Consider the following 27141-nt stretch of genomic DNA (forward strand, 5'->3'; position numbering starts at 1 on the left):
TAAATAATGAACAGAGGCTTTCTAGTAGTGCTGACAGAAGTAAAATTAATTAAAATGTTATTGTTTTCCATATGAATTATGAAAAATCACTCATCATCACTGCATATCCTTTTCAACAGTTCCTTTTGTAATTTATTTTCCTACTGCTAATACATGCAGCTAAAATTAATTTCTGGAGCTCTGATTCAGAGGCAAAACTGGTTTTTAGTACTATGTCTAATTCCTGGAATATATGAAGTAATAATAATAATAAATCATCTGAGCATGAATTAATAATTGACCTTAACAAGTGGTTTCATTGCAGCCCATCTAAGTTTAATTATTAGTAAAGGAGCAGGCAAAGGACCAGAATCTCAAGTTGGCTTGGAGCTTGGCAGGGCTCTGTTCAATTATTTAAAATTGAGAAGAAAGGAATCTCAACTTTGAGCAAGAAATGATCATTTTCTTGTTAGGCGCTTGCCCATTTTGTGCCATTTTCCAAATTTGAAGTTTGTATTTCAATGGGTTAGTCAATTCTCAGTTTTCTCATTTTTGTCTCCAAGTTGTTTAAAACAAGCAGTTCTCTTTGGGCTTAACGATTTAAACCACTTTTTTTTTCTTTCCGCCAAAATCCTAATCTATTTTCTACTCACAAGATTCTTTGCCTTTTCCAGATTCTGATTTGTGTCAGTTGGTTATTTAAATCTTCTTACCAGGTTTCTGCATTCTTTTCATACACCGTTCCTGCTCGTATGCTTAGTCCAGAAGCTTCAGCTTGATAGCAGCCATGCTGCCTCCCTCGACGCCGATTCAGAGATGTAATCTCCGACCTACGAGGAACCTGTTGCATTCCTCTAGGTAATGAGATGCAACTCCTTCACTTTTCCTTCAGAGAAGTTCTGATCCAAAGGATCCCCAGCATTCAGTTTGTCAGGCAGAATTTACGTGAGTCTCTTCAGAGCCCACAGTTTTCTGTCTGTCTTGCTGAGGTACTTCTGGTCTCTTCCTATTTACTTTGGATTTAACTAACACTCATCCAGAGATAAATTGGTGTGAACTTGCCAAGCATCTAGTCATCTAATTTAGTACATTCCTTAAAAAAGTTCTTGAAACTCATTGCATGTGGGGGGGGGGGAGCCAGGTATTTATGCTTAAATGTTGCTTTTTGGTAGTAATTTGAGCATGCTTTCATTTTCTACCTTTCTGCCCAAGACTGGAGCAGGTTTTAAAATAATTCTGCCAGTGATTGCATTCAGAAAGGTGCTACTGCTCTTGAGTTGCATTAAGACTTCAAAGTTCCTGAAAATTGCATCAGCTTAAGACAGAGATTTTCTAAAAGACAAAGGTTTTCTGAAAGTAGATTAAAGGACAACTGGATAGCACTTTTAATTCAAAAGGATTTTCACTCCAGATCTATTTTCTTCATTCATGCTCTATGGCTAACAATTATTTCAAAGGAATGGGAAAAGCTAATGAAGTTGTCTTTAAGATAAATCTTAGAAACAAATTGTTACACATAGATTCATTCCAGTCCTGTTTGTCTTTTCTGTACATTACTACCAGGTTTAACCGATTGACAGATAGTTATCTTTGTTGAATTAGGTGCTGGCCTTTGAAATTCTAAGACCTTGATCAAGGGAAACTGCAAAAAGCATCATGATAGGAGTAACTGCAGATAGGTCTGCAGAAGTTCCCGGTTTGGCCGAACCAGTAGTAGGGGCAGCAGGAGGCCCCACCCACCCACCCGGATGCTTCTGCGCATGTACAGAAGCATTGCGCAAGCCTAAACCAGTAGTAAAAGTATTTGCAACCCACCACTGGTCTGCAGGTAGCCTACAACTTGGTATGAAATCAGGAAGTATGTTTGATATGTTACCTAGAAACATTTACAAAGGCCATGGGGTAGGTAGTTTAAAAATCCCATGGGCATGAGTCGACCTATCTTTGGAGACATTCATGACTGAGCTATTTTACAGTCCCTTCCAGAAGCCTCATGGACCACAAGCTCAACCCCTTGGGATTTTTCCTGATTGTGCTGGGGGAAGCATTTAATCTCTAAGCCAACTAATCATGATTATAAATCAAACTGGATGGCAAGATACTATAGAATGTGATACCTACTGAGTGCCAAGACTCCTGATTTCCCTCAAGATAGGCAGCTGCTATTTTCCCTTCTCCTCAATGAAAGAGGGTATGAAAGCCTTCTATTTCAGCCATAATCAGCCTTCATATGTTTAAGCCTCTGGCTGTCCCAGATGGCTTTAAGCTGTGTAGTCAGCGGAGAAGATTAATGAATCTTAAAGGATGACACACCCCTCCCACTTTGAATTATAATTAGCAGTCTGTCTTCACTATTGGCAACATCAGACTCATACAATGACCTGTAATTTTCATCAGTGTAAAATAAACAACATTGCTTGTGGTTTGTTCTAGTGGGCAGTTGCATCCCCTTCATGATCAAACTACCTACTATGATGGACCTTTAGGGGGTGATTAAAACAAAACCAAAATGCAACCACTTATGGTACTTTGCCAGGTAACTGAGAGATTAAGCTGCCACCGGCAGTTGGGCAGCACATAAATTTGATAAATGATGGTGGGCTGCCCAGATGTTTAGACTGTATTTGGCCTATCAAATCCTTCCAAAGGACCAAGGAGAAGCATATTTTGTTGTTTAATAATGCTAAAAGAAATGCTGCAAGATATAAACTTTTGCAAGAAAAGCTGCCCTATGCAATTGACTAATGGTGCTTTTGTCAGTGCTGATGGTGTTCAGGTAGTGCTTCAGATGTTTATTATTAGTTACCTTATTGCTGAATCATAAGTTTACAAAAGGTAAACTGAATTCTGTATAAGATAACTGTATTAGCAAGTTCATTTGGTCTTTCATGAAAGGCTTTAACTGGCTGCAATTGGATGCAATGAAAAACATTCAGTATTAATTCTGTGCATATTCACCTAAAGATAGTCACTGATTCAATGGCTTTACATTTTAATACTATACATTTCAGCTTGCGACACTAATATAGTCTAGGTACGTCATCAGCATTGTCTATCAATCAAAAGGCAGATCTCATAATCTATAAAGCTGGATTGCCGATATCTTTAGTTGCAGGACTCCTTTTGAGAAGATCATATTGGTGCATTGGGTGAACCAGCCATTTCTATTTGCTTACATCGTTTGCTTTTGAAAATATTCATTCACACAGTGTGTGTCTCACTACAGCTAGTCACTATCCAAATGATGAAGAAAACACATTGTATATTTTGTATCTGAGACAAAAAAATAGTCTAAATAAAAAGACCAATGTCTCTCTTAACTCTCAAGACTAAGAAATTGGAAGGACTAAAGACTAAAAGGAACTATATTTCCTGGTAAATTTTATACACCCACTATACTTATAACAATGTAAAGCCATAGTTACAGCAAGGCCAGTTGTAACCTATATTTTTGTGGCTAAATAGAAATTCTTTTCAGAGATGGCAATAGATCTGCCAGGCATCTATTTTTATCTTTCTTTATTTAGATACTGATGGTAATGATGATGGTTCTTCCACAATTTAATCCAGATTGAGCCACATCTTTTCCTCAACCTTAGGATTCCCATGATCAGAAAAGAAAGAGGTGAATGCCTTCTTCTGCCTTCATGCAGTAATGCAACAATGCTTTGACACACTAAACAATGACAAAGAGAAAACAAAAAATGTGAATGCTATTGCACTGGTAAAGTGAGGACTTCTGTTTTCATAAGAAGACTAGAAGCTTGATACTTACTTGAGCTATTGATCCGTTAACCTGCATCCAGTAGCTCATTGGATCAGGCTGTAATTCCCGTAAGATATTTTCATTTTCTTCTGTGGATACCTCTTAGCCAGCTTCTTTGAGACAATTGCATTCAACAACAACAATCTACTATGACATTGGGGACTATATTATTATAGCAGCGCTGGTCAAATCCAGCAGTGGTTCAGCTAGTAAAATCTCATAAATATCCGTGTTTTGGAAGATGCATGAATTAGAAAGAAACATGTCTCGTTCAAGGCACCGAAATATTTATGAAGGGGGGGTGTGAGTTGAGAGATAGAAAGAGAGGCATTTGTTGCTTTCAGCTGCAAGTGTTTCAATGATTCATTCACTCCATTTGCATGATCACCATTGATTTCCAAATTTCCGCCCTTTCAAACTATAAAACTGTGAGGCAGAGACATCAGATAATGCAGCTGCCTGAAATGCTTTGCTTGGTTGGTTTTTGAAGAGCTCAGCTTTTTTTCTTTTCTCTTTTTAATAAGTTGAATGGATCTTACATTATGGACAAATTGACTGTAGAGAATGCCTAGAATTTAAAAAAAAATAAGCGGCCACTTCTGGACAATAGGAAATGCAGAGAGAAGTTTTTGTCTGATCCATAAAAAGATGTTTGGTTTGGATGTAAATGGAGATAAGGCAGCACTGGTGTTACCTGCAAAAAGACAAATGAAGCTATTGCAGCATAGAGGTAATCAGGAAAAATAGTAACCACAAAATATGGGTAAGGTAGAAGTGATTAAAGAAATCATATCTCTGTCATCAGAAGTGTATTGCTGATGCTCATTCCCCAAATTATCCAGATAAGACTGGCAAAAATTCAATCTCTATTATTAGTTTAAACAATGAAGCCTGCTGGACAATTTGTTTTGATACAATGAAAGGAAATTCCTGATGATCCAGAAGTTACTTGTGGTTGCTCCCACCTCTTTTCTTCTCAAAAGCCTAGTGAAATAAATGCCATGTCACATTATTGCATGCAAGGTTTCTCCACTGCTATTTCAGTTCATTGGCCCTCACATTCAAAAGGAGTGGAAGATATGGATGAGATTATGTATTTTAAAAGGAATTAGAAAGAAGTCAAGTGTCCCTTTTCCTTTGTGAAAAGATTGGGATTAGAATTCGATGAGTTAATTGTATCCACGTCTGTCTAAGTTTGCATTCCAAAGCTGGTTTCCCAGCAGCCTTGCTTGTCCTTCTTTTTCAGTGCAGTTCTTGATGTTGGGGACATGTCTGGAAGATTAAAATACATTTGAGTACCTGATTGCTAATTAATAGTTTATATCTCTTTTTCTAGCCATTATTGATTATTTTGGTTTTTCACATCTTTGTTGGTTTACAGTATGCTAACAGAAGCACATTATCTGAGGTGGGCAGTCCTACAAATGCTTTTAATTCATTAATTGAATTGGATTCCTACATAGATCTTGTTACTGAACTTCCCTCCAGATAGTACTTTCCTGGAGCAGTGATAGAATTGTCAGTCAGAAGGAGAAAAAAGTTATTTCTTTAATAATTTACATTACATTGGCTATTTCACCATCCCACTCCAGCAACTGGATCACTCTTTATTTGCTAATATTGCTCATTTACAGCAGCAAATATTAGCATAAGAACTGTCCAGGTTCCTGAACTTGTGGATGTTGCAATATTTCATGCATCCAAACTACTATCATCGAGTATATGTAAGAAATTTGCTCATTCAAATACAAGTTGCTTTTTTAGTTCATAATCATATTCTGTCAATGCACACCTTTTTATTTTATGAGTAAAACTGAATAAACCATGATTTCTCAGCTTGTACATGAGGAAAGCTAGGCCCTTATTTGAATGATTACTAATTTGAAATAGCAGTAAAGTAATAAATTCTTGCATAAAACAAAACTGCAACAGAACAAAGCTGCATCAGTAAGAACTGCCTGGGTTAATTAGATTCATGGTTGAATGAGCAATTAGCACAATCTTGCAAAATTGGGGATAACTTTTTGACGGGACCCATTTACTGCCTTTCAGAAAAATCCAAGGGGATGGAATCCCAATCACTTTGATATTATTGGCACATGATCCTAAGATAGAACAGGAAAGAGATTGCTCTTCCTGTCAATGTAGATTCTTGCTCACCCTGCTCATGGTTGGCCCAAAGGTGCTTTTTTGCTTTTTTTTTCAAAAGGCAACTGGACTGAGCTGAAGAAGCATCTTTGATGAGGGACAAAATATCTTCAAAGAAAAAACAAAGTCTAGTTGCCTTTTGAAAAAGGGACAGATTGTTTTGGGACAGATTGTTATACCCTAGAGGCAAATCTAGATGTGTGTCACCGACTTGAAACAGAAGGCTAGTTTTCATAGGATGAGAACCAAAAATATTATTGCAGGGCAGCAAACTTTGATTCATGCTTTTGGCTAGCAATATGATGACTGAACTCACAAGAGTAGCGAGCTATTGCTGACAATCTAACCAAGAACTCTGCAGATGTGAAACTCAACCCTTTCTTGAAACAATTATTCAAGTCAATTCTGGCCTAGTTCAGCCTTTAATTAAAGGCCGTGATTGTCCTTTTCTTCCTGGTACTCTTTAATAATCTCTTATTCTTTCATTATCATCATCATCATCAATGTAACTATCACCATTATTATTTTCCTGTAAAAGCCCCTTTAGTAGTAGTTCTTTGCATGGAGTAATGGTGAGGACAACAAGTTAAACCAGTGGCTGCAAATGAGCTCTGGTGCTCGGAAAGCATGTCTGTAATTGAAATCCAAAATTCCTTTTGAAAGGAAACAAGATACCAATTAAACCTATTATCTTTGTTAAAGAGCAGAGAGAACACCCTTGATGCATTGCAAGTGGGCGAAATAATAGGCTGTTATTTCTAATCTTGGAGTATCAGAGTCACTGAAAGCAGCAGAAAAAGTTGCCTTCTTATAGGAATGTCTCAAGAGAGAAAGAGGACTGGACACTTAATGAGAATATATTCTTTTTATCCTTAACTCAATGGCTCAACAGCTCTCTCCACTATCCTGAAACAATAACAGTTTACTTAGTGACAGCTTGTAAACAGGCCTGTCAAACTATTCCAGGGATAGCTTACATTTTCAATATCTCTCTGGATTTGATCATGCTGTTACTCAGGCCAGCTCTAACAAAGTCATTAGATAGAAATAAGTGGAAAATTGGTAGAAAATAATGGTCCCTTTAATCAAAGTGACAGCACTGGGCACTTGGCCTCTCCCTACAACAGGGTGGATCCAGTAAGCTGTCACTCATTGTAATCCTTGGGTGGCTCCACTGATTTCAAAGCCATCTATGCTGATAAAAGCTTGAAATACAACTTTAGGGTTTCTATGACTCGCCACTATCCTGATGCCATATTTTATACCGAACTTATATCCAGTTTATCAGGTATAAGACGTGATTACATGTAAGAACTGGGATTGGTGCAGAAGAACCCCTTTGCATTTTGCCTGCTGCTTATTTCAGTCCTCTTGAGAATATGTGTGTAATTTCCATGTATGATTTGTACCTTTTATTAAGACAGTTGCTCAATCATTGAGCTATGCACCTCAGTTCTCACCAATTGTACCATTTTTTTTAAAGAAACAGCATTCTCCAAAGGTGCCTTTTCTATCTGATTTTAGGTTTTTAAAAAGGCAGATATGTTTGGCATCAATATGGGGCTTCTCCAACAGTTTGTGTTCCATCAGAGAATTGTGTAAAGTAAGATGAAGGGAGATACTTGTTGGTTGAGATTGATAGAAATGTGATCAGGGAATACCTGTTTATGTTGAATGAGTTTAATTTGTGTAATTATATGTGAGAATAACCAAAAAGGACTAGGAGAAGCAGTGCTGCCTAAGGAATGATCCAGACAAAGGGGGTGAAGAGACTCTGCAGTTGCTTAGAGAGCTAGAGTAAGAACTTTAGGATTCTGTTAATATTGCTTTACAGTAAAATGTCAGATTTATCTGAGAGTTCTGACTTCAATATTGCTAGTCTGAAAATAAAAAAATCTTCCACCATCTTTTTTTTTTAACAGCCTGACCAATTCGGGCAGGTTTTTATTAAATTTCTTTCTCTACTCTTTTTTTAAACTAGATTATCTCCTTCATATATTGTCTGACTACCTCTTTATTTCTGTAGAGCATTTTAAAAAGTATCCATAACATACTAATTAACAAGCTAGTTAAGGACATAGCAATTAAATTGATATGTAGTTGGATTAGAAATCCCACTCAAAAGGTTCTCATCAACGGCTCCTCTTCAAATTATAGAGAGGTATATGGAGAGGTTTAGTCTTATGTACTCTTCTATATTTTCATCACTGATTTAAATAAAGGGTTGGGTGGATTATCAGATTTGTGGATAACATACATTTGGATTGGAAGGCAGAAATAAAACAAAAAGATCTTAATAGGTTAGAAAAATGGGCTGAAAATAACACAATAACATAGAAACAATGGAAAGTTTTGTAATAAGCAAGACTAAAATGGGTAAGTATTTGATGGACACTTAGCTTAATACTAGTACTTATGGACCCATCTTGAATACTGTGTCTAGTTTTGACCACTGTGCTTTAATAAATTAGAATATTTTCTGAAAAGAGCAAAAAGAGGACTAGAAGTTCAATCCTATGAAAGGAAGTTGAAAAAATTGATTGTCTTTAGCACTGAGAAAAAAACAATTGAAGAGAATGAAGAAGGTATCCTGAAAGGATAATACATAGAAGAAAGTCAAGACCTATTCTTCCTTATTCCAGAGTGAAGGACACACAATTATGGATTTAATTTACAGCAAATCCCAACTGAATGTTAGAAAATATTTCCAGCAAGTTTCACAGTGGATTTGTCCCAAATTTAAGTGGATCTTTATAATGTTATGATTAAAAGGCAATATTTGAAAATAACTGAGATAATTTTTATTGATGAAAATATTATTTCAAACAACATAAAATATAATGATAAAAATAATCCTTGTTAGGAATAGAATTACACAGATAAGGGAATATCAAAATAATATAACTCAAAACCCCTCTATTTTCCAATGTTAGAATTCCAATGCTTATGGCAATGTTTTCTGTTGCAGAAAATGTTCTGTTGTGTTCTGTTACGATGATTGCAAGCTTCAGATAATCAGAAAATCATATGATGAAACAGGCAATAAATCTATTGAAAAGGAATCAGGGGAAAATAAGGAAGTGAAATATTTATGAATGTATATAGCTCATGTTGTTGTGAAACATGCTAAAATGTAACATTAAGTCTTGTACAGAACAATCCACTTACGGTAGATTGCTACAGGATTCTAATCTCAAAATGCTTTGATATCTGAATTTTCCTGCAACAAACAGCATAGTGGGAATTTGGATGAAATTGTAAGAGAAGATGCTAAAAAATTGGAAGCCTAAAAATTGAAAGCAAATTTCAGGGGAATCGGGTTACATAGTTACTTCAGTGTTTATACTTTAGAACAAAATCAAGCCAATAAGCCCAAAGACTCCATTAAAATATTTTAAAAACTTAAACTCAAAGATATAGAAATTGCAAAATATTAGTGTTATAAGTTACAGGGAATTCAAAGCCGTATGGCAGAGTCTATTGTGGAGAAGACAAATTTAGCACAATAATGAAACTACTGAAACCATTTAAATTTTCTTAAAAATAAGAGGAGGCATGTTAATAATTAGGTAGTATCATATAATTATAAGTGGTACATCTCCTTGATTTGAAACAGTATTTATAGCAAGATTACCCTGATGTTTTATGAAAATCTAACAACAAACTTTAATGCATGGTTGGAATACAAAGTCATCAAAGATTTTTGGGCAAAAATCTATGATAAATACACCCAATCAGTCATGTGCGATGGAAAATATGACATAAATTACAGTATTACTGCCAAATTTTGATTCATCTAAATCAAAGAAACATCACTTTTCTTAGATAGTCATGTATTTGGTTAGAACATTGGCATGTGAATATTTTGTTCAACAACTCTTTGTTCTCACTGATTTCTGTAGGCAGGAGGAAAGCACTATCATCCCACTTGTGCCAGATGTGTACGATGTCACCAGATGTTCACAGAAGGGGAAGAAATGTACCTCACAGGTAGGAACACCTATTGGAGGCAAAACATCTCATAAAGAATTAAAAAGTCTGCCTCTAGTCCACAGGGGGCAAATTTAATACTTGTCCTTGCAACTTAAACATGATATGAACATCTTTTAAGAGCCATGCTGGGCCTCGCTGAAGAAAATTTAGTCTTTCATTGTGATAGACTCAGGTTTTATTAGAGAGAACTTGATTAATCTTCTCTAAACATTACATGAAACTGGAATTTGTATTATCAATCCCATTTCAAGGAGAACATGCTGACATTTTCAAACAGAAGGCATTTGACTGAATTTAAAACAATATTTTAATTTTCTGACTGCAACAAGCTAAATATATTCACATGTTAATGGAATATCTAGTTGCCATAAGAAATGAGATGACTAGATCTTAATATAAGGTTAGGATGTTCTCCTCCCTGTTCATCTATTTTCAGCTTAGAGAGGGAGTCTCATAGACAGTCATTTGGTGTTTGACATTGTGAGTCACTAATTACCCTTTGTATATCAACATTAATTGTTGGGCTGGGTTTTTTCCCCCCACCCTCACACTCCAGGATCTGTTGGCTTAGTTTCTGCGTGGGATAGCAATTAACAATTGGTTTGTTTGGGAAGAGTAGAGGCATCATTAATGGCTCCTTGGCTGATCAACTGGTAGAAGACCTGCCACAATGATGGGCATTCATTTTCCAAACTGTTGCATCTGTCCCGATACTGCTTATGAGAGCAGAATTGCATGACCTTCAAGGGCATCTAAAATTGAGGAACCTGTGAGAAGATGGAAAACGGTGGGGATGATTGCTGGAGAAGCTAGAGATTAATTCTTTTCCTCATGAGACTGGGATGATTCCAAGAATAATAAAAGATAAACAAATTGCACACAAAAATACCTCCCTCTTTTGCTCTCCAGCCATCTAAGTGGAACTTGACAGCAAATGTCAGGTAGGGTGATGTTAGATTGCTGTAATTTAACTCAATTAAAGAAGCCATATTCATTCACTATCCAAGAACAAACAAGAAGAGCAATGGTAGCCAGAGCAACCTTGGAACATACAGTATATGCATTTCTGTCTAAAAGGAATAAAGTCATAGCAACAGAAGCAACAGGAAGGGACCAAGATGGAAGATTTCTAATAGAGAATCATTAGGACTACTTGAGAACTGGTTCTTATGTTGGATTAATATAATTTCTGGGCTCTTCTATGTAGTCACTGATGTTATTTCCCAAGCCAGTATTTGCCATCCTCAAAATGCTCATTACTTCCTGTGATCTGACCCATTGGCCAGTGACAGAGTAATAAGAGAATTCCCTCCACCTTCCTCCAATGTTCCATGTTTCCTCCTTGTGTTTGCTTTCCCAAACAACAATCTGGTCTTTAAGAAACACAGTGAAAAGATGCCAAAGTGGCTTGATCTTAGCGAGGGAAACAGGATGAGGTAAAAGTTTAAAAAGTTGCTACCTTTGTAAAACTACCTGCTGAACAGCTTCAGAGTTAACACTTTTTCCTCCCAATGGAGTCTCCTGCATCTCAGCTGAATCAGATGTTTTTCACCTCCTCAACAGTAGGCCAATGGCATTATGGGAACACAACATATGTGGTCCTGATCATGGTTTGGACATAAGCCATAGGTGGAGGAGCTTTCTGTTACATTCAGGGAGAATTAGCAGACTGTCCAGCAAAATTCTTTTCATCTCTTGCAATCCAAAATACACTTTTCAGACTGTAAAAATGGGAGTTGGCTTTCCTCCCCCTTCCCCCTCCTCCCCCTCCCCTCCCCCTCTTCTTCTTCTTCTTCTTCTTCTTCTTCTTCTTCTTCTTCTTCTTCTTCTTCTTCTTCTTCTTTTTCTTCTTTTTCTTTGTCTTGTCTCAAGTAATTCATTCTACTTACTGAAAAATTATCCAGGAGGATCTGTTTGTTAACACAGAGAAGTCTATCTAATACAAAAACTGTATAGAGATCTTTGCACCCATAAGACAAGAAAAAAAGGAGAATGCTTATGATGTTTCAATGACAGTCTGACCTCTATTATTATGCAACTAATATTGAAATTTAATACACTAAAAATATTCCCAAGAATTGATCTGGCCACAATCTTGAAATATGTGATGTGATAAAATAGTATTCCCATTAGATTTCTTTCTAGAATCCTTCAAGTGCAGGTGATAGTACAAGTCAATAAAACCCATAAATCAAGAACAGAGGACACCATCCTTAAATCTGAAAGCATTCTCTCTCTTAGCTAGCTCAGAAAAATGAGGGGAGGCTAGAAAATGGGCATCATTAGATTGACTATTATTCATTACATACATACATCAAAATACATGGCATGAATAAGGAAAATATATATATGGATGTGCAATATATGCAAATAAATACTCTGCCAACAAAATCAAAATGGTTTATTACACTGTATTTTTTACATGATATTGTCTATTCTTCTCAAAGCTAGCTCTTACATAAATCATTATTACTAGATCACCCTAAGGGCGTTTTTATTTTTTTATTTATTTTGCTTATTCATATTATGTCTTTGATTCATTCTTCTATCTCTTAACATGCCTGATTCTTCTCTGTTGTTCCAGCTTTGTGTTCCCATTTCCAACAGGGAATATGGCCAGTCTGGGAAATATCCAGGAGTAAAGACCGATTCAAAGTTTATCTAAACAATTAGTACTCGGATGTATTTTTATTACAGCCTTCCATCAACTTTTCTCCGTCAGTTAGACCTAGAAAGATGTGATAAGCCCTGAGCTGTGAGGGAGAGACAAGCAATAAAATTAAGTTCCAGTGGAAGAAAATATAACTTTTCTGGCTACTGTGGTTGGGTAAGAGCAAAACAACCAAGCTCAGAGAACAAGGTCTCCAAAATCAAATTAAGCTGCATAACCAACAAAGATGCTATTTTGTATGAGGTCATTAATTCATATTCTCCTCTAAATGACCATCCTTGATTATTTTATACACCAATAGAGGAGCAGTAGCTGTGAACAGTATTAAAAATTCAGTGTTTTGTTCATTTCTTCCAATTACTGAGAGCTAAAAGTCTCGAACCATTTGACAGCACTTGTTTGCTTAATGCTACATTGGCAATGAATGCTCCTAGTTTCTCCACATCCCCCAGAGAATGTCAACTAGCATAAAGATGAGAGACCAGCCTTCATTCTTCTTTTGCATTATAAACACAAAGATTGTGCCTTAGTAGCTTTCCCATTTTACCAATACTACTGATTTTTACAGCTTAGCAGGGTCAAAAAACCATGTTATGCTCCCCCATGGGGAAGGGGTTATTATTTCATTCTGAACTGGGCTAAGACATCTCTGGGTCACCTTGAAAATCTTTTTAAAGGTCTGAGGAATTAAAATGACGACAGTGGGCAAAGGACCAAGTTTTCCTAGTTCCTGTTTGCAATTCAAAACTAGTCCAAACCAATTGAATCTTTGGAACAAAAATACCTCTGGCATTATCAGCTGATGAAAATGAATGGATTTTCTTGCAAAAAAAAAGGAGAAATGTTCATTAAAGAAATATTAAAACATTTGAATGGTATTTTTTCTTTACAATCGTAGGTAATGTTGGGTAGGGTAGACATGGAGATGGGCAGTTTGTAGTTCTGACACATCCTCCTCCTTTGCAGGTTCAGAAGTATGGCATCCTATCTGCAAACAAGCAGCAAGAGCAGAAAAGAAGCTAAAGGTAAAATAAAGTTGGGGAAGAGTAATTAGCCAAATTTTACTCATTGATGCTGGTATTAGCTAAATAATGATACTGCAGGTTAGTCAAATAATTTATTTAGATAAATGTGAATAGAAATAGGTTTGAATTTTAGGATTCTGAACTCTTTGGCCTACAGGGAGATGTGTGCATAATGAATAAGATAAAAGTGATATCTTTAAGTTATAATTAAGGGGTCTGAACAATAACTTGCTTTAACCTGAAATCTATATATTCTGTACTGTGGCGGTCTTTACCAGATTCTGTTTTAAACTGGTAAATACAAAACCAAGATTCTCATACCTGAGCATTTGCTTGGTATATGTTCATTGTCTACCTGGAATGCACAGCTTAAAATCTAGATGTAGCTATGGTAACCTTATTTTTAGTCTAAGCCAGGAGTATTATACTTGCAGCCCATGGGCCAGATGTGTCACGCGCTGGCCACAGCCACCCCTGTTTTAGCCAAGGGGGAAAAAGTCAGGATACATCACATGACGATGTGATGGCACAAGTTTGATACCCATGGTCTAAGTTGCAAATTTTCTATTCTATTGTACAGCTGCCATCTTTCTATCCAGGCCCATAAACTAGAATTATTTTGTGTAGCCAGTCTGGTCAGATATAAGGGAGAACAGGAGACAATTGCCTGGGAGTCTCAGGATACTATTACAGAAGATGCATAGTTGTTTCAGTTTCATGCACAAAACTCCTCACTCTGTAAAGATGGTCCTCAATTTACAACAGTTCATTTAGTGAAGTTGCAATGGCACTGAAAAATGTGACTTATGATCGTTTTTCATAGTTTTGCAGTGTCCCCATGATCATGTGATCAAGTTCCAGATGCTTGGCAACTGACTCATATTTATGACCTTTGCTGTATCCCGGGGTCATGTAATCCCTTTTTGCAACCTTTTGACAAGTGAAGTCAATGATTCACTTAACAACTGTGGCAAGTAAAGTTGTAAAATGGAGCAAAATTCACTTAACAAATGTCTCAATTATCAACAGAAATGTTGGGCTCCATTATGATCATAAATTGAGGACCACCTGTACTGTATCTCCTCAACAGTATCTAGGAAAGAAAACAAGTGTCATTTTTTCATTATACTCAGTGATTGTCAATGGCATGCAAGAACTGGATAGCACAGGTGCCAACTGGTTGGTTTTTATCAAACTGGAAAGTAACATACTGCAAAAGGAAAGTTGATGACAGAATGATCTACATTATAATAGCTTGTTACACCCTCCAGCATACTAGCTTTAATTGAAAGTAATTGAGGGAGCTGTAAGGTGTAGTAACTGATAGCATTGGTTGGAACATTTAATTCTGAAATCGAGTGTTCACGATATGCATGAAATGAGGAAGTGAGCTAGCAGCCTAGAGTGGCAAGTAGCAAAATGCACCCAAATTTATACGATAGGGATTAAGGTTTTTTGAGAAGGAGGAAAAGATGCAGGTACTTTTCTTCTATCACTGTATTGGCAAGTCTGGTCGGCATGAGTTGAAGTCTTTCGTCAATACTATATGTAAGCAAAGTCTAGCAAACTTTAACAAGTATCTTGTTGGTTTCTGTGTACACAGCACAGAAGAACTTCAGAGACATCCATATCCCCTCCTGGATCCAGCATTGGTTCCCCCAACCGAGTTATTTGTGTAAGTATACACAACATGGGGCAGAAGCAACATGGAAAAACGAGAATTGGGGTTGACAGCCTCCCATAGGAGTAATTTGGAAATGCATGCCCTGTGAATCCCAGAGGAGATGAAAAGAAGAGATCAACCAATAAAAATAAAATATCTATTGAGGACTGTTCCCTTTTAGACTTGGAACAGATTTCCAAGCCAAATATGTGCCAAGGAAAGCATTTGGCAAGTTCAGCCTGAGTTGTCTGTTCCCATCCCTGAATATCTGTCTGCTTAATGCCATTATGCCTTTGAGCATCATCTGTCTTGCAGAAGAACTCAGATGCATGTAGTCAAAGCAAAGCCTGGCACCACTTTCAATCTTGAGCTGACTGCTCCTTCCCACTTCTTCTGCTTCATCCACACAGGGAAAGCTCTGGCATTCCCTTCAAAATGCCTTCCTTTCTTTTCACCTTCATCATAAGAACCTGTCCCTGTTTGACCTTGCATTCTGATATAATCTTTCTCCTTTGCATTTCAAGTGCTTGTTCCTTTTCTTTCTGTGGTTGTCTATTGTATCTTTCCCTTTCCATAGGCTAAAGTGGATAATGAAATCCTTAATTACAAAGATTTGGCTGCTCTTCCCAAGATTAAAGCCATCTACGAGGTGCAACGCCCTGACCTCATTTCTTATGAGCCCTATCACAGATATACTTCGGATGAAACACTGGAGAGATATAGCTATGGGGAGGTACAGTTTCTAAGGCATTTCACCTGGATTGTACACAATGAATGACATCTCTGTTGGAAGCAGAGACTTGTCTATATCCTCTGGCTGTAAAAACCCATTAATTTCAACGAGAATGCTTGAGATTCACAATAACTATCTCTTACTCCAAAAAAAGAAATGATCTAAAATAGTATCCAGGTGAGACTGATCTGAAAGCATAGGTTCTACTATTTGCATGGAATACACAAAAGCACTTTCCAAATATAGATTGGAAAGTGGACTGAAGACAAACATTACACCATTGTTTATTTAATCATAGATGGTTGTTAAATCTTAAATATATACAATGCCTGGATAGACAGAACATACCGAACCAAACCAAAAAAGCCACATAAAGAGTTTGCCTATTACTCATTTAGAATACCATTTGGCCAAGGATGAATCAAATAAGAATTCGCTTGTGGTTAACAGAATAAGCACAAAAATTATGCCTCAGTTTCAATTGCACCTGGACAGCTCTTATGTCCAACACGTCAACACCTCCTTGTTGGACTGAGAAAGGATGGAGGTCTCAATGGGTGCAGTGGAAAACGAGGCAGATCTGCTAGTGTGAGTCTGTACTTTATGGGGCTAGAGATCAGATTCTGACCTATCTGGAAATGTTACTGTGCTATTTGTTTGTAAAAGCTTTTGCTTTTGCTTTAGGTTGCTGATGGGGTATTTGTCTAGGCTGAGCCAGTCCAGTGTCAGCCTTCTGGCTTCTGCTGAAAAAAAGGAATGGATAATTAAAATGAGGGGTTTCTGACAGAAGTATACCGGAGCTTTGGCAGAAGACAGCACTTTTGGACTGCTACAAGGCAGCGGGATTTTTAGAATAATCAGAAATATTTCATAGCAATAAATGACTGAAGCAACAAAATAATACAGCTCCTCCTTTGGAAAGGCAGTGGAAAACTCAGGCCAGAGACCTCGTGTTAACTAGCTCCTTATTAATCATCAGATCAGATCACAAATGTGTTAAGCTCCTTATCCCAGTTTCTCACAGAAGATATCCACTGATCCAGCTGCACTCATATATCTCATTGGGGACTGGAATCATGATAGGAAGAATCAATGAGTCCTATGTTCCATCTTTCCCTGGCAAACGAAGGCATGACCTTCACTCCTGGACAATTTTTGGAATTACAAAGAAGTGCTATTATTAAGGCATGAGACTTTTGTTTTAATATCTAAGCCAGGATATTTTTAAATCAAGCAAAATGGAACATTTGGAGAAACTTAAAGCAGAGCTTGGCAACAACAGCATTCCTGTTTAACATATTGTGCAGAATGGGAGATATAGGCTTTCTTTATATTTATAAACACTTATATAGTTATGTTTTTAAACTACTGTATTGGGGGTTACCCCTGAAGAGTATATAGAAGCTATAGATGGTGCAGAATGCAGCCATGCATTCAGTTCTAGGGGTCCCTAGAGTGACTCATGTAATACTACTGTTGCACTGGTTGCTGGTCTATTTCCAGGTCCAATTCAAAGTATTGGTTAGGACCTTTAAAGCCCTTTATGGCATGGGTCCAAGCTACCGAGGAACCGTCTCACCACAATGGTATTGGTCTGCCCCACTCCTTCTGGGAAAAGGGACATGCTGTGGATCCCATTAGTCAAGGAATTCTGCATGGCAAGATTCAGGAGAAGGGCCTTTTCTGCTGTGGCTCCATCCCTTTGGAACACCATACTGCTTGAGACGAGATCCACCATCCCTCTTGGCCTTCTGTAAGAGTCTCAATACTTAGCTCTGTGGATCAGCCCCAATGAGGGCATTCCATGTTGGAGGAATGTTGGTTAGTGGATTAAAGAGAAGATTCCACCTCCACCCCATAGTATTTTGGTTTTTTGACTTATTTAATCTCTGCTCATTTTAATATTTAATCTTTAGTACTTTTGTTTTCATGATGCTTGTAAGCCATCCAGAATTGCTTCACAGTGATATGGCTGGCATATAAATTAAATAAATAAATGAACAAACAAATAAATAAAATATTTCATTATATTTATCCATACAAATTTTATATTTTATGCAATATGCTTATACGTGTAATCAAATTTTCAATCCATTGAATAAACGGAGCCATACGTTTATCTTTCCAATGTTGCAATATGAGTCTTTTAGCCACAGTAAGGGTGCAAAGAATCCTCTATGTTGTCCAGTTGTCCAAGTCCATGGACAAGGAATAAATCAAACTTGATAGGTATTGCAACAATGCTAACCCAAACACAGCCCATTGCTATTTTTCAGTAGTCATTCAAGTATCCAGTTTCCCCAAAAGCTCTTTAGAAGACATACTGTAGGCTCTCCTTGTCTCTAGGAGTTGACTCTTCCAGAGAAGGTGGGTTGACATATTGAAGATTCATTTTCAGAGTCCCTGATGTCAGTGGGATGAGAGCAAGCCTTTTCTACTGTAATGGGTGTGTGCGTTCCACCAGAAAAGGCAATTCCACACACATCCATGTCCTGAACCATAAAGGACCCATATGTCTAACAACTTCAGTTCCTTCCAGAAACCTGCCAAGAACTAGTGTTGCTTCCAAAGTAATGGTGTAACATGGGTGAACCACAACACAAACATTGATACTCAACCCACTGCATTCTGAACCAACTGTAGCTTCTTAAGAACAGTCTGGTATATGGCAAATTGCAGTTATCCAAACATGAAAAAAGCATAGGTAATTATTGTCAAAGCCTCCCAAGCTAGGAATAACAGTAAGTGATGCACAAGATAGTGCTGTACAACAGTATCCTAGTCATGGCCTCTGCTTGCTCTTCATACAGAATTGTATGTCCTAAAGAACCCAGATTACAGATGATCTCTGCATAGGGGAACACAAAGTTGTCCAATGCCAAGGATGGAATTCTACTTAATTCCCTCAATTTCTAAACCTACAGTCATGCTCTCTTGCTGGGATTGAGTCTAAATCCATTTTTCTCCATTCAGTCCCTAATAGCCTCCAGGTACTGGGAAGGATCTTAACATCTCCTGTTCAGCCCAGGGTAGCAGTGTAAAACTGAGTATCATCCATAGAGTGGGTGATTTGTTCCAGTGGCCTAATAAGAGAATCAAATTATAAGACACCCCATAAAGCAGGGGTCACCTTCATCAAGGGCTACCTCAACCACAAGGTTGCTGTCAGCCATTCTCCACTCTCCTGTTCCCACCCTCCAGCTCTTGGATAAACAACAGGAGGGTTGAAATGGTGGATAGTTACATACACAAGTGCTGACTTCTTGACTAGGAGTTGCATCAGAACCTCTTTCACACGTATATGCCATACCTATCTAGACATTTAGCTATCTATTCTATCCTTCTGCCTTCCTCTCTGGAGGTTTTTGGCCACTTGGGGCAGCAGGGATCTAATCCATAAGTGGCAGAGCTGATGTCACAGAAGACTCTGTTTCCTTCATTAGGATCCATGGGGAAATATTGCTCTTTTGCTACTCATCCAATCATGGTGTAGGCTCGATGGTGTAGGCTTGAATCTGAGCGCTTAATGTGTGTGCAGTTGCAGTGACTTCTTTGACAGCACTACCTCAGCTTCTGCCACTTCAGAATGCTTCTTATTTGCACAGCAATGCAGATAGACTTCACTTACTGATTTCCCTGTTTAGCAATCTTTTGAAATTATGAAGGCCCTGAAAAAGCAATGACTTTTCCAGACATTTATGACTGTCACAAGATGCTGTGGTCAGACAACTGCCATTTGTGTGCTTTGCATCTGGCTTGCACTAAACAATAAACAATGGGAAAGCCAGTAGTAAAATCACAAGTTGCAGTCACGTGATTTCTCACTTAACAAGCTGTGGTGACTCAATGAGTCAAGTGGAAATGAAGTCATAAGTCTGCCACAATTACATGATATATTGCTAATTACCATATCACTTAGTAACAAAATTGTAGTCATTAAGCAAGGACTACCTGTGCTCTGGACTATGCCTGTAACTTAAATGAACCAGTTTGGTGCAATCAGACTTTCAGAAATGGTCTAAGGATTTTCTTGTTTTTTTTTTAAAGGGATGCCACCTAATATTTCGCCTTTTGCTGTCTATTTCTGTATTTGAGCTAGTCCTACTTTTCCAAAGCAAATTTATGCTAAAGACATATTTTAATATTTCAACGAGGAGCATCTTAAATGAACTTGTAGGCAGGTTTCTGTGCTAGATTCAAAAATATGATTAAGAGGGAGCCATGCAAATATTTAATTTCTACCTGTTTCTCATACCCTGCTAGGGAGATGTATGTCTGATACAAGGAAGTTGTGGCCCTCCATTGTTCTCTTACATTCACAGATCAGCCCTTGTTATATTTTTCCACATATAATTGCTCTAAGACGATGATGGCGAACCAATGGAACACATGCTGGAAGGGGCATGCAGAGCCATAACTCTGGGCACACGGGCCATTGGCTATTGCTCTTCCAGGTTCTGGTGCACTGGCCAGCTGGTCTTCACATACACAGGAGTGCCAGAAACCAGAAGAGCAGCTGCTCAGGCACATTCGTGCGCCGGGAGATGATCTTCCAGTTTCCCGCACGCACATGCGCACTGGCTAGCTGGCCTTTGCACATGCATGCATGCCAGGTGGCCGGTGCACATGCGTGTGCCAGAAACTGACTGCTCTTCTGGTTTCAGGCATACGCATGCTCCCATTTCAGCTCTTGATGCCAAAAAGGTTCACCAACTCTGCTCTAAACAAACCCCGCTAAGCTTCATTTCTTACTTCATGTTCCTAAGAACTGAGTATAATATCTTAAGTTCTCTTGCATTACTTTCAAAACTAGGTTTGTTCAAAAGCTAAGATTTGGTTCTCAATGACTTAAACCATTGTAAAATGGAGAGTCCAGGAGATGAGGGCTCAATAGCATCTGATTAATCTAGGTTAATCCAGGCAGGCACATGAGGTGACAAGAATATAATTGAAGGGAAATGAAACCCTGAGCTGCCTTTGCTCACAACAGTGGGAAAAGTTATGCGATTGATCTTCTCTTTCTTTGGTATTTTGGAATCTCTTTCTCCCAGATTTCTCAATACCTTGGCAATTCAGAGAAGGTTGTAGTTTTGGGGAAGATGAAATGATTTGTGGTACAGAAACATTAGATCAATTCTCTAATAACCAATTCTCTCTCTCTTTTCCTGCTCTTTCTCCCCTGGCGGCTTGTCTCTGACCTTCTGTCACTTGTAGTCTCTTGGAACCTTGTCTCCATATTCTCAGGTAACCACACAACACTTAAGACTAATTGGGGGTTTACATATCTTGGGTTTGTAAGCTGAAAGAGAACTTGGGGAGAGCTGGGTTTGAAAAAAACCATGGAAGGCCAAGGAAGCTGATCTGGCTTTACTGTGAAGCCTTGAGATTATAAAAGAGGTCTCCTCTTCCCCTTTCTCACACATGCTATGAAATGAAAAGTACTCTCAGCAAAGCAAATTGTCTTTGTGATGTCATATATTTCTATACATTAGGTGACTCAGTGGCTAAGACACTGAGCTTGTCGATCAAAAAGGTTGGCAGTTTGGAGGTTCGAATCCCTAGCGCCGCGTAATAGAGTGAGCTCCCATTACTTGTCCCAGCTTCTGCCAACCTAGCAGTTCAAAAGTGTGTAAAAATGCAAGTGGAAAAATGGGGACCACCTTTGATGGGAAGGTAACAGTGTTCTGTGTGCCTTCGGCATTTAGTCATGCCGGCCACGTGACCACAGAGACATCTCCGGACAGTGATGGCTCTTCGGCTTTGTAACAGAGATGAGCACCGCCAACTAGGGTCAGGAACAATCAGCACATATGTGCAAGGGGAACCTTTACCTTTACCTATATTTGTATACATTGGGAAAAGATTCCCTCAGTTGGGAAAGGAATATAATAGTCAGAGGCCTGGATGCATGCTAATCTACATACACCTTGACCCTCCTGGGACTGGCTCTTTGATGAACAAAGATTTGCATTTTTTTGCAGGATATTTATGAGAGCATGGACATCAGGCAGAGACGAGCATCCAGCCCAGGCTACATAGACTCACCAACCTACAGTCGCCAAGGCATATCTCCCACCATCCCACGCTCTCCACATCATTATTACCGCTCAGGTAGGGCATGGCTGTCTCCATCAGGATTCAAATAAAGACATTTGTCCAATGGAACTCAGCTTTAGCACATCCATAGAAGGACTGACCAACTTCTCTCCAAGGGACACACATGCTGCCAAAATATTTTCTATATCCAAAACAGGCTGAACATGAAATCAGAGAGACAAGGAGGGTTCCACACAGGTACAGTGTCGTCCATTGTATAGGATCCGTCCTTAACAAAATGGTAGGCAAGTGCCTAGCTTTTTTTTTTTTACTGTCTTTGGGATACCAATGAGTTGTGATGAACTTCACTCCATTGTCATGCTCCGTTTTCTTCTTTCCTAAGCAAATTCAGAGTGGCAATTCTGTGGCAGAGTGGAAATGGAAAGAAGCAGGTGATACAGGAAGCAACTATGGATGTGTGAAATATTTGTCCTGAATTCAGGACGGGTTCTTCCAACCAATCCAATGGTGTTCTGAACTAGGAACAGCCCTTTTTCCAGCTCAGAAATTTGTTTCAAATTCAGAACCCATGTTATTTTGAGTTTGAAATACTTTAGGAATGATTGGAACCACCCAGGCTTCTTGTTCTGTGTAGGAATCTGCACCGTTATGATCACCACATTCCTCCACCTATGTATTCCCACCATAAATTCACAGATGGCTTACTAATTTTCTAGAATACTGTTTTTAACACCAATTTTCCTCTGCCTCTCTCTTTTCTTCTCTGCTGCTCCCTCCAATCTGCTCTTTCAAGGGACAGAGAGTGGACGCAGCTCCCCCTACTATAGCCAATTAGATGTGAGGTCTTCTACACCTACCTCATACCAAGCTCCTAAGCATTTCCACATTCCAGGTAGGCTCTGGAGGCCTCTGGCCAGCCAGTGAAGGAGTGCTGTATGGGATCCTTTTTGTTTTTTTAGTCTGCATGCTTGTGCCAAGTATGTTATTTGCATGAGTAGTGCTGTTGCCAGCCTAAGGTAAGCTGGCCGCAGCCAGCTACAACTGCATGGTAGAGGCCATCCATAAACAAGACCTGCAGCCTTCTCTCCTTCTTCTCTAAAATCTCCTTCTCCTCTGCCCTGCAGCTTCTTTCCCTGCACAAAGGAAAGACTGTCTTCTTCCTCGCCTTCTCTTCTCCTACCTCAAGGACCAGAGAGCAAATCTTGTCTGTCAGCTAAGAGCTTTTCTACACCACACATCTTTGAGACATAATTTATCTTATACTCCTCCTGCTCCCCTCAGGGCCCGCTGCACCCTTCCCCCAGATCTCTCTGGGCTTGCCAGGTGACTGCTCCCCTCCAGCAGAGACCCAGGTAAGGGCTGCTGCCCCACCCCTCCTGCAGAGGGGGAGGGAAGTCAACCTCTGTCCCTTATCAGTGTGCAGGAGACACCTGAATGCCCTCCCCACTTGCCTGCCTGCACAATCTGCAACCAGCTTTGTTCACAAGGTAAATTGTGCCTCATTTGTTTGGTCAAAACAAGTAAAGACCATTCCTGTGCCAAAGGTGGCAGCTGTGGAGCTCTCCTTCATTCACTCTATAACAGAAGTCCTTGGACTCTTCAATTCATCAATCCCTTCATGAAGTTATAGATTGTTCGTCAACCCTCAAACACTTATTATATGACTATAATTTAATAAATACTAATTTAACTAATAGTACTATGAATAATAACAATAGAAGTAAAGTAATAATAATGGTAGTTAGACCCGCATTAACCACTTTGGAGAACCCTGATCTAGAATTAATACAAATTAGGATTGAGATTTATTCCTTTGACACACATCTTCTTACTGGAATGAAAGTACAGTCAACTTTCTAGGTTTCGCTCTTTGTACTGATAACTTTGGGCCAACGACAAAGCCATTCTGGCAGTTTAAAGACACGGAAGAAGAAAAAGCTCTTTGTTTTCCATGGATTCCATTGGCATCCATTAAGGTCACATATGAAGAGTCAGTCAGCTGATAAAGTTCATCTTTGGGATTTGATTGTTTTTCATTCATCTCCTAATCAAACTCCAGATGATCCTTGTAGAAATACTTGAAATTTACAGTTTGGGATTAAGTATTTCCACATGTTTGTTACAATCTCTTGACCTTAATGTATTCTGCAGGGAATCTCCAGAGATACATGGAGCAGGAAGGTGAAACTGACCGAATTTAGGCAAGATCACCGGATGTAATTGGCCTGAGTTGCCTTAACTGGCCTCCTACAATTTCCTTGCCCTAGTATCTCCCTACGGAAACAGACATTGTGATGGCTACTGCTCCTGTAGCTTTTGCTTTTGTCTTTTATGGATGGCCCTTTTGCCTATACATTGGATCAGCCCACCAGTAAGCTTCTGCTGGTAGAGTAGCTCCTATTCCCAGCTTGCTTTGCTTCTCTCTTATTTGAAGAGAATATGGCTGACTCCTGGATGACGATGGGTTTTTGTCCCTGTATCTCTAGGTAACCAACTCATCAATCATCCCGTGCCATTGCCAGACAAGGAGACAATAGCCATTAGTACTCACCAAAGGAGGCCTTGCTATCTCCCAAGCTGAGGCCAGCTACCAACTGTGCTAGAAGGAAAGCTGTCTGCCTGACCCTGCATGCTGTCAGTAGTGAGCATGCTCACAGCATGACCTCTTGTGCATGTACACATTCACTGTCTTAAAGCTGTTGAAATAGCACACAAAGAGGATTAATTCCTTCCCCACCCCTTAAACCATCTCCCAACCTAAGTTCGCTCGGCAGGTATTTTAAGATAAGACTGTTTTATCTTAAGATGGGAAAGTACCAAGCGAAGTAAGCAGGCAATGTAATATTGGACAGGCAATTTCAGTTGCAAATCTGGTGGTTCCTGTGATTAGTGTAGGAATCATGCTAACCTTTTCTATATCATATATGTTTTTTTACTTGTGCTGCCAAAATGATACGGAGAAGATTCCCACCACCCCTCTTCAAGAATGACAGGCAGGTTCCTGTACCTCTAAGCTACACACTCTGGCTCCTCCCTTTTGCTATTTCCTTCTTTCCTTCATTATTTTTCTTTCTTTACCTCTAGCTGCTGCAGAGAGTAACATCTATCGGAAACCACCCATCTATAAAAGACACGGTACAGTTTGGGCATGGCTTTAACATATATTTGGGCATGCAAGTTAAAATAAACCAAAGTTCTGTTTAGGTCTGGTGGTGTGCATTAGAAGTGGCTCAATAAAATATACAAAGGTTGGTGGCAGTGCCAGACCTGGACATAATAGACTTTGAAAAGAAGGAAAGTATAAATGGCCTTTCAGAAACCTGAGAGGAGGGTTGAGCAGAAAAGTTTGGCTTGCTAGATCTCTTATCTTAGGGTGCCTCCATGTGTTCAGGAAAAGTAAACCCTCAATAATGTAACTCATGCAGGAAAATAGCACGTTGCTTTTAAAGTGTATAATTCTTATTAGCTTTTAAAACATAAGGATATGAGTTGGAGCAGGACCATATACCTTTAGATATTGTGGTCGTGCTACTGCTGCTCCTTAGCTTTAAACTCTGCAGTGTATGAAAATAGATGCTTTCCATGGAGAATAGGAACCAAAAGGAGCAAAGTATTTTACAAAGGGAGCTGAAAATAGAAGAGCAGGGAAGGCAGATTGAGAACTTTGGCAGGATGGAAGAACGTTTGAACAACAAAGTGAAAAATTGTGCATAGTTATTTTAGAAAACAACAAATAAGTATTTGTGGAAGAGGGATGATAACCCTACAGGATTTTAAATCTACACATTAGACCCAATAAGACCCAATTGTGTACAAGAAACCAAAGTATGTTACATAAAGGAGTGACACAAGAAATCAGAGTAATGATAGAAGTGTGTGATTTGGGCAGCAGAATGTCAGATAAGTAATGAGAGATCAAGCTGAGATCATGGGAATCAGAGTGAAGTCTGCAGTAGTCAAGAAAAGAGAGGTCCAACACATAGAGTTTCAGTCAAGAAGATGAACTAAAAGACCCTCATTGTTTTAACATTGTGTGTCAATTAGTTGTATGATGAGCTAAACATAGGAGTACAGAAGAGAAATGGATTAAAAAAAAGACTCTAGGTTGGCTTAAGGAGATAGTTGGATATGATGGCTTCTATATTTAAAAAAAGGTGATGCGAGAAGGAACGGTAAATCCAAATTTGTACTTGAAAAATATTTTGAAGCAAAAATGTCAAATGAATAAATGGACCTCCCTGTACTTTTCTATGGCATTATCTTAAGGTATTAATTTGTTTAAAACTACAAGCCATATGAATCTATCACAGATCTTTAAAAATTGCTACAACATCATCAGATAGATATGTGGAAAAGTATCCTAATCCTATAAAACTCAGCTGCTAGAGCACTTGAGAATAGGCCCAAAACTTTCATAGCAGCCTCCACTCATTTATCTCTGACTTGTATCCACCTACCCTCCCAACTAAGCAGAAAATGCATGTCTGTTTACAAGTCCTTAGAAAAGTGTAGCGTAATTCTAAGAATCATTAATTTTAGAAGACTGTATAATACGTTTGAAGAGTAAAGCTTAACCAAAATGTTTAGCAAAAGATATAAAGAATTGCATGAATCATGATTACTTGGCTGCTGTTGAAACCAGTGAGCACCACCAGAGTATTCAGTCCAATTCTCTGCCTTTTACTATTTGTAAAACAGGTCAGAAACATAGTTTGACTTCAAGTTAGGATGCAGGCACAGATCTTGCAAAAAGGAGCAAGGCTGGATTTGCTTCAAAGCCGGGTATCCCACACTCTTGCTATATGGCAGAAAAAACAACAGGAACCAATTCTCTTTGTCACCTTTGGAGAACAGAGCTCTGAGGTTATGGAAGGTGGAGCTCTGAAGAGGAAAAACTGTTCCTCTGAGCTTCTCAACAATCTGCTTTTGTTTTAGAAGACTTGTGACATTTCCTTTAATGTGGTAACCAGGTGTCTCCTCCTCTCTTTCTTTCCCCCTTTCCTAATGTGCTATCTTCATAACTCCCTGCTTGCTGGCTGACTGCACCCCACTGCATTGTAAGTAACTGCCTTTGGCTCTATCCTTTGAAGCAGCAAGTTTCTGAGA

The 27141-nt window shown here is 38.7% G+C and overlaps 1 protein-coding gene across 2 annotated transcripts in view; it reads left to right on the forward strand.

Annotated features, from left to right (window-relative positions):
- ABLIM3 (actin binding LIM protein family member 3) overlaps positions 1–27141 on the forward strand; it is a 178160-nt gene that overhangs the window by 130580 nt on the left and 20439 nt on the right. Inside the window, exons 7-15 of one of the 2 annotated variants that reach the window (XM_087709634.1) lie at positions 9796–9883; positions 13524–13582; positions 15186–15257; positions 15823–15978; positions 21193–21222; positions 21960–22089; positions 22829–22927; positions 24999–25028; positions 25120–25170. In XM_087709634.1, the coding sequence (XP_087565760.1) occupies positions 9796–9883; positions 13524–13582; positions 15186–15257; positions 15823–15978; positions 21193–21222; positions 21960–22089; positions 22829–22927; positions 24999–25028; positions 25120–25170 (715 nt within the window). The remainder of the gene's footprint in view (positions 1–9795; positions 9884–13523; positions 13583–15185; positions 15258–15822; positions 15979–21192; positions 21223–21959; positions 22090–22828; positions 22928–24998; positions 25029–25119; positions 25171–27141) is intronic. The other variant, XM_087709633.1, reaches the window with a different exon arrangement.

This window comes from Thamnophis sirtalis, unplaced genomic scaffold (assembly GCF_051295495.1).
Source record: "Thamnophis sirtalis isolate CommonGarterSnake01/CBP01778 unplaced genomic scaffold, rThaSir2_p1.2 scaffold_3, whole genome shotgun sequence".
Lineage (NCBI taxonomy): Eukaryota > Metazoa > Chordata > Lepidosauria > Squamata > Natricidae > Thamnophis > Thamnophis sirtalis.